Source organism: Molossus molossus, unplaced genomic scaffold (genome assembly GCF_014108415.1).
Source record: "Molossus molossus isolate mMolMol1 unplaced genomic scaffold, mMolMol1.p scaffold_m16_p_12, whole genome shotgun sequence".
Taxonomy (NCBI): domain Eukaryota; kingdom Metazoa; phylum Chordata; class Mammalia; order Chiroptera; family Molossidae; genus Molossus; species Molossus molossus.
The window spans coordinates 78987339-79000424 of NW_023425347.1; the positions used below are offsets into that span (position 1 = coordinate 78987339).

Consider the following 13086-nt stretch of genomic DNA (forward strand, 5'->3'; position numbering starts at 1 on the left):
ACCGCCCTGGACCAAGTGTGAGCCTGGGTCAGTCAACCTGACCTGGTTGTGCTGCTCCAGTTCTGGCCCCACCAGACCATCTGTGTCGACTTCTGATTCTGAGCTGTGGTTCCTGCAGGCCCCTTGCCAGTCCTCCTCCCCACAATTTCTCCCAACAAAGCAGACCATTTGACTGCTCATGCTGACTTTCAAAAGAAAAAGGAAAACCCAAATCTGCCCAAGTGACACTTTAAGAACAGGTTTTGGCTGGGATCCATGGTGTTCTCACTCCCCAACACCCCAGAGAGCTGTCTCAAACCATTCCTGGTGGGCCCTTTGCTCAGCCTCCTTCCTGGGTCAAAACCACCACCGTCTGACCTGTTATGGAGGGGTTCCAATGGGCAGAAATTCACTAGCTCCCATTTGGAACCCAGGGCACTAAGGAGGTTATAGGGGAGTCAAAAAAGCTGTTTCACAAAAATGAATTTCTGCTGTCACTCCTGAAGCCTTTGAGAGGGGTGATTGGTGCTTCCAAAATGTTATGTTCCAGGTGTTGTCTACTTAACTGACTTAGCTTTTTGATAAACGACGTCAGGTTTTAACAATGAAAACTACATTACCTTGTGCATTTTTATATTGATTCATTTTTTAAGATTAAGGTTTAAATGTTTTCCATTAGTAATTTCACTTCTAACCTGATAGAAGCAGCTTAGTTCTCTACATACCTATTATGTGCCCTGTGTCACAATTTTCAGAAAAAATGCACTTGGGAATCAAAGAAAATAGGACTTCTTTTTGAAAAGAAAAACAATGGTATTGACTGTATTGACACAGCCTCAATAAAATCTGTTGTGTAAATCAGCACTGTGCTGGCATTGGCCTTGATGTAGAGGGGTCTCAAGTCTGAATTTTATAAGGCATCCAGGGAGCTTACAGGGGCTCTCGCTCTGTGCCCTCAAGGAGCTTTCCAGCTACGGGTTCTGTCACATCAGAAACGCTCAATGTTCCTAAGCTGTCAAGGCTCTGCACCAAGTAAATGCCAAGAGGCATTTTAAGAAACCAAAGTAAGCAGTGGCTGGAGGTGGGGGGATGGATCAAGCTTCCCTGGAACATTCCTGCAAGCTCTCAGGGGTAGTGGAGCATGACAGCTGGCTCAGGATCCCAAGGGCCAAGTTTCAACATATGATACAAATTATGAATGAAATCCTGAATCTCTGCTCTTGTGGGCGGGGCTAATGCCAGGCCCAAATGCTTTACAGCAGGGCTGGTGGAGCTGTGCTAGGCAGAAAGCACCTGCCCCACAGCTTGCCATGGTTGGCAGCTAGGGATCTGTCCCTAGCTGTGGGGACTGGAATGACCTATCTGAGACCAATCCATGCCTGCAAAGTCCTGTGGTTTGCCCAGCCAGGCAGAACACTACCTTGGCTGAGAGGGCAGACCTGCCCAGCAGTCCTGAAACCTCAGGTTAGCCGCAGAGGGCGTGCTTCTTTCCCCCAGAGCTGGAAGGATGCTGGAGGTGTCTCCTCCCTTTCAACTTTCCTTTCTTTGAAATGGATAGTATGCAGAACATCCCAACAGGCCAAAGCCTTTGACTAGGGCTCAAGATGCAGAATGAGGCACAGCTTTCAGTCCACCCAGAGCACCCAGGAGGCACCTTCCCCACCCAAAGGTTGGCAGTCCAGTGATAAAAGGTGTCCTCTGCTCCCTCCTACAGGCTTCCTGATTTGGGCCTGGCTGGGCCCTACCTGGGGAGCAACCTATGAAATCAGGCTCTGAAAGCAAGAAAATCTGGCTTGTTCCCTGTCCCCTGCCTGGGTCACTCTGAGTGATCTCCAACAGGAAAAGACACCAAACCATGCCTACTCTGCCTTTCCTGGTTGAACAACACAGCTGAAAGAACCGCAGGCATCTGCCTCGACAACCTAGCAGCTCATCGCCTTAGGATCCTAGCTTCTACGAGAGCTCAGCCCAGACAGACAGGCACTAGGCACAAAAGGTCAAGCGGGGAGAATCCATCCAGGGCAGAGGAAAAACAGAGGAAACTGGTGGGATTTACCGAAAACTGTTTATTGCTCTGTGGCTTCTGCTGGAAGCTGTCAACATGTGTATGGAGATCAGCTAGATTCAAGTGCCCATCTCCTCAATCCCTAGAAACCTGCTGCTCAGGGCCCTGCCCAGTCAAAGACAGACTATCTGGCAAATTGGCTAAATCCCAACAAGGAGAAATGATGCTACTGCAGATCATTTCCACCCCCCACAATTCCATGTCCTAGACAATAAAGGAAAATGCCCAAAGTACCCCTCCAATAAAACCTGCCCTGGTTCCTCATGCCTGACTGAGGAGCCAGGGGTGCCCAAAGCTCTGCAGCAAGCCAGAAACCCAGCACCAGGGAGGCACGACTCTCTCACTCACTGTCCCAATGACCTCCCCAAGAGACCCCAGCCCCAGTGGTGCACTCCGCCCATGCTACAGGAAGACTGAGGCAGGGAGCAACACCTGAGGATGCTCAGGGTTTCCAGCCTGAGCTGTAGTAGATCCTACTGAACACGGCGGAGCCCCAGCAGCTGGGGCCCTCACAGACTCTGCTGGAAGACCCGGTGCAGGCTCTGAGCCAGGATGTCTGCCTCCTCATAGCCCTCACAGCTTTGCTGCCAGCTTTCTGGCACCTGTTCCATCCCATAGTAGGCGCCAGCAATGGCCCCAGCCATGGTGGCAATGGTGTCTGTGTCCCCACCAAGTGAGATGGAATAGATGAGAGTCCTTTGGAGGCTATTGAAGGTAGAGGGGATCTCAGGGTCGGGCTCCATGCAGCGCAGGAAGCAGTAGATGGCGGTGGGCACAGATTCAAAAGCAGCAATGCCATTCCCTGTGGGGACATCGGATTATGGGAACTTGATCGTCCCTCTCCCGCATACCCCTAGGCTTCCTGCCATTTGCCACAAGTCAACACTCTCAGCTACAAGCTGCGCTGTGACTAAAGTCACAGGCTCTATATCTGTAGTTAGGTTCAAATCCTGGCTCTTCCAACTACTGGCTGGGTGACTGGGAAAGCTCCCTAATGACCAAGATTCCCGTATCTTGGGTTTGACTCTTTGTGCAGAATGAATCAGGTTAGGAACTTTCACAGGGCTCGTGTGAGGGTGAAACGAGACCAAACAGATAAAGCATTCTGCACAGTGCCCAGAACACAGTAAAAATGCTAGATAAATCAATGATGGATATCAATAGCAGCTGTGAGAACTAGTGGCCAGCTGCCATCCCTGGGGATATTTATTTGTAAGGTGGAAGGCGCTGCAGCCCCAGGGCAAAAAAGCAGGCGCTACACTCAGTCAGTACCTGCCAAGGACCCTAGGGAGCTGGCTCTGTTGTCACAGCAGCCCGGGGCAACAATGTGAGGCAGGTGTGACTCCTTGAACCCAACACTGACCCTGAAGGATGATGGTTGTGGGGGGACTACCCACCTAGCTCAGACACCACCTCCTCTCTGGTCACTGTGTCCTGCTCTAGAAGCTCTCCAATCTTCTTCAGTCGGCTGGAGTACGGATGCTCCTCCATGCCCAACCTGTGGGTCCGGGACAAGATTGCAGGGAGGTTGGAGCCAGACAAGGGGAGGGCTGGGTAGGCGAGGCGGGATGTGGTCAGGCTGACACCCAGGCCTAGGTGTCCTAACAAGAAGTGGAAGAGGGCTGGGTGTGAACTGCTTGATTCATCCTCTGGGACCCTGAGCCTTGCTTAGGGTACAGCCAAGGCAAAGGAACTCACCCATCCCTCCTAGGGTCTGTAGTTAAAGAAGGAAGGTTTCAGCCCTGGCTGGTTTGGCTCAGCAGTTAGTGTCAGCCCATGGACCAGAGAGTCCCGGGTTTGGTTCCCGCTAAGGGCATGTACCTCAGTTGCAGTTTGTGCCTGGCCCCAGTTGGGTGGCAACCAGTTGATGTGTCTCTCTCACATTGATGTTTCTCTCTCTCTCTTCCTCCCTCTCTCCCTCCTGCTCTATCTGAAGATAAATGCAAAAATATCCTCGGGTGAGGATAAAAAAAAAAGGCCTGGCCGATGTGGCTCACTGGTTGAGCTATGACCCATGCACCAAGAGGTCGCCAGTTCAATTCCCAGTCAGGGCACATCCCCAGGTTGTGGGCCCGATCCCCAGTGGATGGCATGCAGGAGGCGGCCAGTCGATGTTCTCTCATCGATGTTTCTCTCTCTCCCTCTCTCTTCCTCTCTCTAAAATCAATAAAGAAAAGAAAAAAAAAAGGAAGGTCTCAGCTTGTGGCAACACCAGAGGACCCCACTCCACATGCATGCACACTCACAACACACCCCCAGCCTCCTCTATCCCACATACTCACTCCCTGGCATCTGAGACGGACTGGGCATCACTCTCCAGCTCTTCCATGTGGCCCAGGAGTTGCTCCAGGAAGTGCTCACTGGACGACTCCCCCTGCAAAGCCAGGTGCACAGCCAGGGCCTGCAGAATGGCACCGTTGTAACCCAGGGAGGAGGCGTGTGTCAGCTGGGCCGAGAGCCGGGCAAACTAGGGCAAAGGCAGTAAAGGCTAAGACCTGCTGTCACAGAACCCAGAGAAGATGGGGGGAGGGAAACAGCCCAGAAGCCAGCCTGCCCAGACTACCTTCTGCACATCCTGGATGCTGTTATAGGCCAAGGAGATGCCAGCCACCCGCATGGCACCCCCATTACCATAGGAGCCTTTCCCGTTGAACTGGGCCCGAGCAGGCTCATAGACATCACGGCACTTGGGGCTCAGGAGCTTCTTGAAGACAGTGATTACTCCAGCACCATAACCCCTGTCAGGGTCTTTTTTGTACTCCTGAGCAAATCTAGGGGATGGAAGGGAGACAGGATAAGGGTTTCAAAGATGCCTGGCAGGGTTGGAAGAGAAGAAATCTGGCTGGTTTGGGACATAAGGAAGGTCCAGGGACCTAAGGAGCCCGTAGCAGCAGTATTATCATTTCCAGCTTGTGAAGCTGCAGTAGCCATAGAAACAGTCTCCTGCTGAGGGTAGGGGTCCTAGATCACTGCTCTGGTCAAGGGGTATAATACCCCTTTCCCCCTGGTTTGCCTCATCCCAGGACCGTCCCGCTCACCTGTGAGCCATGTCCACCTCGTCGAAAGCCTCCTTGGACAGCAGGGACTGCACCAGGGCCCTGGCCATGGCTGTATCATCTGTGTAGTACAGAGCTTCTGCAGGGACAGGGCGGGGTGTGTGGGGGAGAGGAGTTGCAGGGTTCAATGGTGGCAGCTTTGGCCACCTGTTCCTTTCTTTCGCTTACTACTTATAGCCAACCAATTTCCTGGGCTCTAGGCCTTGGTATTTTTAGCAATTCTGTGTTTCGAGTCAGTGACCACGTTCTGCTGATTTCTGAAGGAAAACTTCCCACCTTCTTCTGGCTGCCATCGATGAAGCGCTTATCTTTATTTTATTATTATTAATTCATTTTATTTTAACTTAATTTTTGTTGTTCCACTTATTTATGCATTCATTGTTTGATTCTTGTATGTGCCCTGACCAAGGATCAAACCCACAACCTTGGCATATCGGGATGATACTTTAACCAACTGAGCTGCCCGGCCAGGGCCTGCAGCTCTAAATATGACCTGCTTTGGGCCTCTCAAACCTCCTGTACATTCCCTACCTTCCAAACCAGCCTATATGTGCAGCCAGATTCTTCTTCCTAAGAGTAGACTGCCCTGGCCAGTTTGGCTCAGCGATTGAGTGTCAGCCTGCAGACCAGAGAGTCCCGGGTTTGGTGCCCGCACCACACACACACACACACACACACACACACACAACAGTAGACTATCACTTTCCTTATCTCTCTCCTGCTCAAAATGGCTATCTGTTGCCTTCAGGATGAGGCCCAAATGCATTGCCTTGGCTTCAAAGCCCTCCCCTCTTTACTCATCTTCTATCCTATCATTCCCCTACTTATCCCCAGGACCAGTCTCAGAGCCTGGGTCAAGTCCTTCCCAGCTGGGGCTGCTCTCCTCCCACCTTCTACCTGACTCCTTCCTCTAGGTGCCAGGAGTACTGTTCTGGCATTTCCAACACAGCACCATTGCTTATGTAGTGACTTCACAAATAGGCCATAAATGGGCTAGGGATAAGGACTTGGTTTCATTTGAAGAGCTGGTTACAGAGAATGAAGCATACTCCTTAGCAAGCCCCATTTCCTGTTCCTCACATTCGCTATGCCACCCCCTCTCCATGTATCCCAAGGCCCAAGCCCTACTTGTTTACTCTCGGGAGGCCCCACCACCTACTAGGAAGAAAGGCTAACAGGTCCCTTATCTACAGCTGTACTTTCCAGTCTCCCCTAGAGGGAGGAAGTCTCTCCTTTGACCCATCCCCAGCCCAGTTGCCCAGGGCCTTGTTCTTTCTTTGTCCCCCTCTCCTGTGTCCTTAACCTCCCTCTATGTGGTGGAGCAGCACCCATTCTCCTTTCACTTGGTCCCTGCACCCTGCTTTCCCCCAGTAAACCACTTCTCTCCCATTCTCATCCATGAGATTAGGGCATGGAGCTAAAGCCACCTCTAGCCTAATCAGAGAGCACATCCTATTCCCTTGTTCAGGGATGGGCAGATGACCTAAGCCAGGACAATGAGAGTCCTGGGACTTTTTGTGGGGAGCACTGCAGAGAACTGCTGAGCTGGGAGCTGCTGAGGGCCACCACCACCACTGGAAGAGTCTGCCAAAGGGAGTGAAGCTCACTGAGAAGAATGCAGATCTGAACAAGGACAGGAATTAGGTCTTGAGGAAGCAGCCTGAGCCCCTGGATTCAGCCCCGCTTGAAGCCAGACCTACCTCTAGAGTTTTCAGTTCCGTCAGCCAATGTGCTCTCTTTTTGTTTAGGCTATTTTATTGATTTTTAGAGAGAAAGGGAGAAGGAGAGAGAGATAGAAACATAAATGAGAGAGAACACTGACTGGCTGCCTCCTGCATGCCCCCCACTGGGGATCTGGCCCACAATCTGTGCAACATGCCCTGACCAGGAATCAAACCAGCAACCTCTTGGTGCATAGGATGATGCTCAACCACTGAGCCACAACGACTGGGCTAGGCCATTTTGAATTGAGTTTTCTACCACTTGCATCCAAAGGATCCAAAAACATCTTTCAACCTAAAACATGTTTTCCCCTCATCTTAAGATCAAACCAAAATGAAATTAAAAACAGTCCCTACATCTGGTCTTCACTTCATCTCCCTTCATACTAAAGCATACTCTACTTTCTCATTTTCTATTTCTTTCTACAGTTTAGGTCCTAAACCCAATGCAATCTAACTTCTAGGCTTCAACCTGTTACTAAAAATGCTTTTCTAAACCTAGACTTCCTACTTAACCTCTCTGTAGCATACCAGTGACCAGCATCTTCACCTTGAAATGTTCTCGGGTTATGCTGGTACTCATGCCCCCTGCTTCTCCTCCTATCAAACTGCTTCCTTCTCTATCTCCTTTTCTTCCTCCAGAGCTCAGCCCCTTTTCCTTACAATACGACGTGCTCTCCAAGAAGAATCATCCACTGCTTGACCTCAGACACAGACACGAGATCTGGGTAAGGAGATTGCACAAGGGGGGGGGTCGCTTTATAAGTAAAGAACAACACAGGCATAGGCCTGGGCTAGAGGAAGCAAGATGGTGAGAGGAGCCCAATCACAGAACGCAAGTACGGCTGTGTCAGATGCAACTGGCGGCGGAGGGAGGGCCGGCCTGGTAGGACACGCTAAGATATGTGACTCTATCCTAAGGACAATGGAAAATCACTGCCGTTTCATGCAGGGGGAGGCCGCGAGACACTCTGTTTTGAGAAGAGCACTCCCTGCTGTGTGGAAATGGACTGGGGGCGCACTGACTCGGGGCAACTGGGTTAAGACAGATAAGAGCGGTAGGCTGAATGTACTGGGCTAGCGCAATTGAGGAGAATGACGCCCCGGTTTCTAGCTGGCACCGCTGGGAGGATGGTGCTGCCACGCTCCGAGCTGGGACACGTTTGGGGCAAGACGTGTGAAGATGGAGCTCGGATCTGGCCACGCTGAGTCCGCGGTAGCCGCATGGCCGTTCACATCGCAGATCTGGCCCCAGCCGCCCTAGGGAGCCAGCCCTCCCAACACACGCCTCGCGGCGCCCCCTTCGCCCGCACGTCCCCTGGCGCGCCCGGCCCCGCCCACCTGTCCGCGCGCTCCCCGGCGAACCGGGGTCCGGCTCCAGGCTCTGGACGTGACGCAGAACTGACGTCAGGTCGACGGTGTCTTGCGCCTCGTAGATGGCGCCCACGCAGTCCCCGAGCAGCGCGCCAGCCAGGCAGCCTCGGAAGCGGGAGAGGGAGCGGGCCGCCCCGGCCCCTCCGCAGCTCGCCGCCGTCATCGCCACCGCTGCCGCCATCCGCACGGACCCGTCACCACTTCCGGTGCGGCCGGCACGCTCCCCACGGCGCCGCTACGACTCCTCCCCTCACGCCCCAGCCCCACAGCGCCGCCTCGCGTCTCTGAGTCCCGGCGCCGTTTGCGGCCAACAGCGCCGCCCAGTGGCCCGGAGGCGCAGCTCCGCGTGCGTGGGACCAGGCCGGGTTTCACAACGTTGGTTGGATTTCACCAGGCCTTCTTTTAGCCCCAGTTCTCCCCACCTGTAACCTGTGCAGGACGGCCACTAAAGGGTCCCGGAGAGGACCACTGCCCTCTGGGTACTGCCTTTATGAAGCCTCTTTGTCCAGACACCTCAGCTCTCCCCTGGCAGCCCCAGTTCTTGGTCCTCACTTAGTTCTGGGCCTATATCTCCAAACCGTCCCACTGTGATTCTAGCCTTCTCTGGGCCTTCCCTAGGCCTTCCCTAAGCATCCAGAAAGCAGGCATGTGTTCAGCTGGGGCAGATCTGGTTAGAAACCGTGCCATAGGGCCTGGCGTGTGGCTCAGTGGATTGATCATCCTCTCCTGGACTGAAAGGTCCTGGTTCTATTCCTGGTCAGGGCACATGCCCCGGTTGCAGGCTCCATCCCAGTGAGGGGGTGGTGGTGGAATGCAGCAGTCAGCCAATTGCCATACAGCTAGAGCCCAAGGGGTGCTGGCCCAGACCAGAGAGGGGCTCCCTAAACAGGGAGAAGGAATCGGATTTGGAACATGGAGCTTGGGTGACGATGCTCACCACTTTTGCTCCTCTATTCACAGGAGGGCCAAACTCTCCACTGGCTACATGCAGGAGTAGCAAAAAACCTTTTAGACTGAGAAACCGGACATTTATTAGATTTATTCTCTCAACCCCTCTTCCTCCTTCATTTCCCACCTAACCTTCCCCTCCCTCCTCAGCCCCTAAGGCTAGGCCAAGTCCAGCTGGCAGCTTTTGAGTGGACTCAGAGTACGGTTTGTGGTGCGGGTGAAGGTGTCCACCTCAGGCATGAACTTCTCAGCAGGCACAGTCAGCTTCCGACGAGTGTCCATACACTTGGTGTCCAACAGCATGGAGTTGGCCTTGCAGGCAATGTCAGCCTGCAGCCGTGCCAGGTGCTTGTACAGGGCATCCAGAGCATCCCTGGGGAGGAGGCATTAACAACCCACCACCCCTGCATGATGCTGGAAGGTGAAGGTACAGAGGAAGGCAGCAGGCAGCAAGAGGCCCCATGGGTCCGGAGGTGCCTCCCTTCTGCCCACTTCCCAAACCTACTGTGCTTGTGCCAACTTCTGCTTCAGGGCAGCGATGGTTTCCTCTAACTGGTGAACCTCATCAGTGAGGCCATACTGTGCCTGGAGGCAGAGGTGAGGGTTGGGAGTCCCAGGTCAGTTGTACTACCCTTTAACCCATGGGCCTGGGTGCTGCCTGTGTCAGCACCCCTGCTCCACCAGGAATATGTGCTAGGGAGTGAGTGATCCTGAAGACACTTTAGCAGGGAGACAGTGTCCCACTGGGGTACCCTTGCACCTGGTCCCGGCAGAGTTCCACATTGGGCCGGTAGGTTCTAGACTCTAGCCGGGTATGGCATAGCTTCAGATTTAGTAACTTTCTGTGCAGATCCTCCTCCAGGTGCCGGATGTCCTCCTGCAGCTCAGCGATCTCCTGCAAGGTCTGCAGGGGACACAGTGATTGGTCTCCACTGGTTGAACCCACCATGGTGCACCCAGGGCTTGCTGGATGGACACGGGGCTCCTCCCATAGCAGGAAGTTTAAGCCCCAGGGGATTAAATGAAGAAGGCTCACATTCTTCTCTTGCCACTTGAGCTCACTGTACACTTTCTCCATCTCCCGCAGCCGCTTCCTGAAGGCAAATTCCGTTGCAACCCTCTGGGCTTCAAGTTCATTGTTGGTCTGAAGGACAAGAGGCAGGCCGGGCAAGACAGGGTATTAGCTCACGACCATTTAAGGATGTCGCTCAAGTGTGGGATTGAGATGCCATATGGCCAACAGGGAACAAAGGATAAAGACTTGAGTGCATATTTGGGCCATCCATTAGCCATGGAGAAGCAGGGTCAAGGGAGTGATCAGTCACCTCAGCAATAGTGAGGGCAATGGCCTCCCTCAGCTCTGTGGCTTCTTTCATCTCAGCCTCTGCCCGGTTCTTGTTGAACTGACTAAAGTCATCCCACTGTTGAAGTGAGGAGGAGCTACAGGTGGCAGGAAATACTGGGGTCATAAGAGTACGGCCACTGTGGGATAGGGGGAGGAGAGACTGATTGAAACACTTCTTACTTGTCAGGGACACGTGTGGGATTAATCTTCAGAGAGATGTTTGGGGACTTGAGGTTGAGAGAGAGGCAACCTCTGTCAATGTCCAATGTCTCCATTTTGTCCCTATGGTCAGAGTTGAGCTGCTGTCGGACTTCCTGTAGCAGGCTGGGGAAGGAACAGAGTAGTTTAGGATCCATCCTTCCAAGGCCCCAGGACTTGGCTTCCATTGTACTGCAGGGCCATCGAGGGATGGGGAGGCCAGAGTGACAATGGAACTGTCATTGCAGCTGAGACAAAGACCAGCATAGTTGGATAAGCTCCTCACAAACAAAATTATGACACTCACGTGCTTACATTCAGCCACAAGGGCACAACTATTAGTTACACTCACAAAGGCTCACACATATACACTCACAGTAGGGTACTCAGTCAGGGGTGGTGGCAAATGGGCTTCATCTCCCATGCTTCCAATCTACTGACAATGGCTCTCTAGAGCAGTATTCTGAGACCATGTCTAGGCAGTGGAAAAGTGCTACAATCAGTAGTTTCTGCCATGGGCATAGCAGGGACAGAAGGCAGCCTGAGAGCCAGCTGCTTGTCATATACAGTACAAATATTCTATATTTAAGACACACAGCCTTCACCTGGCTGGTGTGGCTCAATGGTTGAACATCGACCCATGCACCAAGAGGTCACTGGTTTGATCCCTGGTCAGGGCACATGCCCTGGTTGTGGGCTCAATCCCCAGCAGGAGGCAGGCAATCAATGTTTTTTATGTCTCTCCTTTTCCCTTCCTCTCTCTCTCTCTCAAAATCAATTAAAAAAAGAAAAAAGACAGCCTTCAAGTGCAGGTGAATGTGAGAATGACACATCTCTCCCTTACCAGAGCTTTTCGAAAGCCTGGCTAATCTTCTGTTGCAAGGCCTTCTTAGTGGCATCAATGGCCTCCACCTCTTTGTGCAGCTCTTCCTCCACAGGGTCCTTCACCACATCAATGTCACGCCGACTGTCTCGCAGGGTCAGGCACTCGATTGCCACATCCAGAGGCAGGTTCTTGGCCTGCAGATTTTTCTCCGCTGACTCTTTCATCTAGAAAAGAGAAGGAACGGGAGGCTGGTGGGCCATTCATTGGCGCAGCTCTCATCCCCACTTTAACATAGGGGCCAGTGAGGGACTCAGATGGACATGCCACCAAATACCCCATATCAAGGGCTCCCTAACATCGAAGTGGGGAGGGAGGGAAGGTCCTTGCAGCAGGGTCTCATGACACCCTGCCCTAGCTCCCTGCCTGTGTCAGGGCCTCGATCTCCGCATCTAAATCTGTCAGACACTTGTCCAGCATCTCCTTCCATCGGTTGACTGTATCAACCCTCTCTGCCAGTCGAGTCCTATTGTCATGTTCATCCCAAATGGTCTGGAAGAGACAGAGCCAGATAAAGAGGGTGTTTGGGGTTAGGGGCTATTCCTTGGCCCACCTGAGCTCCCGCTTTCAACCTGGTTGTTGGTCTCATTGCGGAGGACCCGCGCCTCCTGGCGGATCTGATGTGATGCATCTCGCTGCTGCTCAGCGTTGGTGGACAACAGGTAGTTGTTGGTGTGCCAGTCCTGCAACTGGAAGCGTTGGCTGGGCTTGAAGCTCAGCGTGGCCATGGTGCTGGGCCCCTAGGCCTGTTCCAAGATACCCACCTCTGCTACAGAGGAAAAACAAGGCTGCAGGAGACTGTTCAGAAGATCTGCTCCTAGATCCAAAGCCCCCTCCAAAGGACCTGCTCCTGTCCATTTTGCTCTAAGCCCCCTTGCTGTGGGAAGCCTGCTTGGGAACAGCTCTCGATTTGCTCAACTTGGTATAAGGCATTAAGTAAGTTTCCTCCCACCCATCCATCCACAGACACAAACTCCTGCATCCTGCAGGTCCCAGAGCAGGGTGTGCCTGATGCCAAGTGCTTAGTAGGGCTGCTGGGTGGGTGAGGTTTAACAGAAAAAATAGCCCTTAATCCAGTTTCCACCTCTCCTTCCAGCAACCAAGTCCTGTGGAGCTTTCTTTCTCTGCCCCAGCTTTGGTCAGGACCTGCGGGAGGTGGGGGTATCTAAGAGGACAAGCCCTGTTCTCCATCCAGAGAGGATGGGTTGGTTTTGCAGGGAATATGGGTTGGCAAAGGAAAGGGTTTTTTTTGGGGGGGTGGGGGGGCTGGCACTGGCCCCACCCCATCTGGTCATCACACTCCCTCCCTTCGCCCCTGCTGGAGGAGGACCAGCTGGGAGTGGTGGGGTTCCCAAGCGAACCTCACTACTCCCTTCCCTAGGAGAATCGTCTTTGGTTTAAATTAATACCCGGTCGCTGGCACAGAGAAAGGAGGAGGAGGGAGAAAAGGAGGGAGCTCGGGACTGAGTGTGAGTCCCCACAGCGCCCCAGCTCCCCTTGCTCCCCTTGCCTCTCAC

General features: G+C 53.1%; 2 protein-coding genes across 2 annotated transcripts; both read right to left on the minus strand.

Annotated features, from left to right (window-relative positions):
- Positions 1–2087: 2087 nt before the first annotated feature.
- ADPRS (ADP-ribosylserine hydrolase) lies at positions 2088–8376 on the minus strand. Its single transcript, XM_036257528.1, has 6 exons — positions 8163–8376; positions 5083–5179; positions 4608–4815; positions 4327–4511; positions 3442–3542; positions 2088–2846 (listed from the first exon to the last, which is right to left on the minus strand). Exons 1-6 carry the CDS (start codon positions 8374–8376, stop codon positions 2554–2556), a joined length of 1098 nt encoding a protein of 365 aa, XP_036113421.1. The 3' UTR covers positions 2088–2553.
- Positions 8377–9302: 926 nt separating this feature from the next.
- TEKT2 (tektin 2) lies at positions 9303–12312 on the minus strand. Its single transcript, XM_036257188.1, has 9 exons — positions 12142–12312; positions 11936–12061; positions 11531–11736; positions 10669–10812; positions 10469–10583; positions 10180–10287; positions 9904–10047; positions 9649–9728; positions 9303–9516 (listed from the first exon to the last, which is right to left on the minus strand). Exons 1-9 carry the CDS (start codon positions 12295–12297, stop codon positions 9303–9305), a joined length of 1293 nt encoding a protein of 430 aa, XP_036113081.1. The 5' UTR covers positions 12298–12312.
- Positions 12313–13086: the final 774 nt, after the last annotated feature.

Coding starts and splice junctions, on each gene's coding strand:
- ADPRS (XM_036257528.1), bottom strand. CDS start 8,376: ATGGCGGCAGCGGTGGCGATGACGGCGGCGAGCTGCGGAGGGGCCGGG. Junction 4,816..5,082: donor GAGGTGGACATGGCTCACAG/GTGAGCGGGACG, acceptor TCCATCCCCTAG/ATTTGCTCAGGAGTACAAAA. Junction 2,847..3,441: donor GGAGGTGGTGTCTGAGCTAG/GTGGGTAGTCCC, acceptor ATGTCCCCACAG/GGAATGGCATTGCTGCTTTT.
- TEKT2 (XM_036257188.1), bottom strand. CDS start 12,297: ATGGCCACGCTGAGCTTCAAGCCCAGCCAACGCTTCCAGTTGCAGGAC. Junction 10,813..11,530: donor CAGGCTTTCGAAAAGCTCTG/GTAAGGGAGAGA, acceptor TTCCTTCCCCAG/CCTGCTACAGGAAGTCCGAC. Junction 10,584..10,668: donor CCCACACGTGTCCCTGACAA/GTAAGAAGTGTT, acceptor TGCCACCTGTAG/CTCCTCCTCACTTCAACAGT.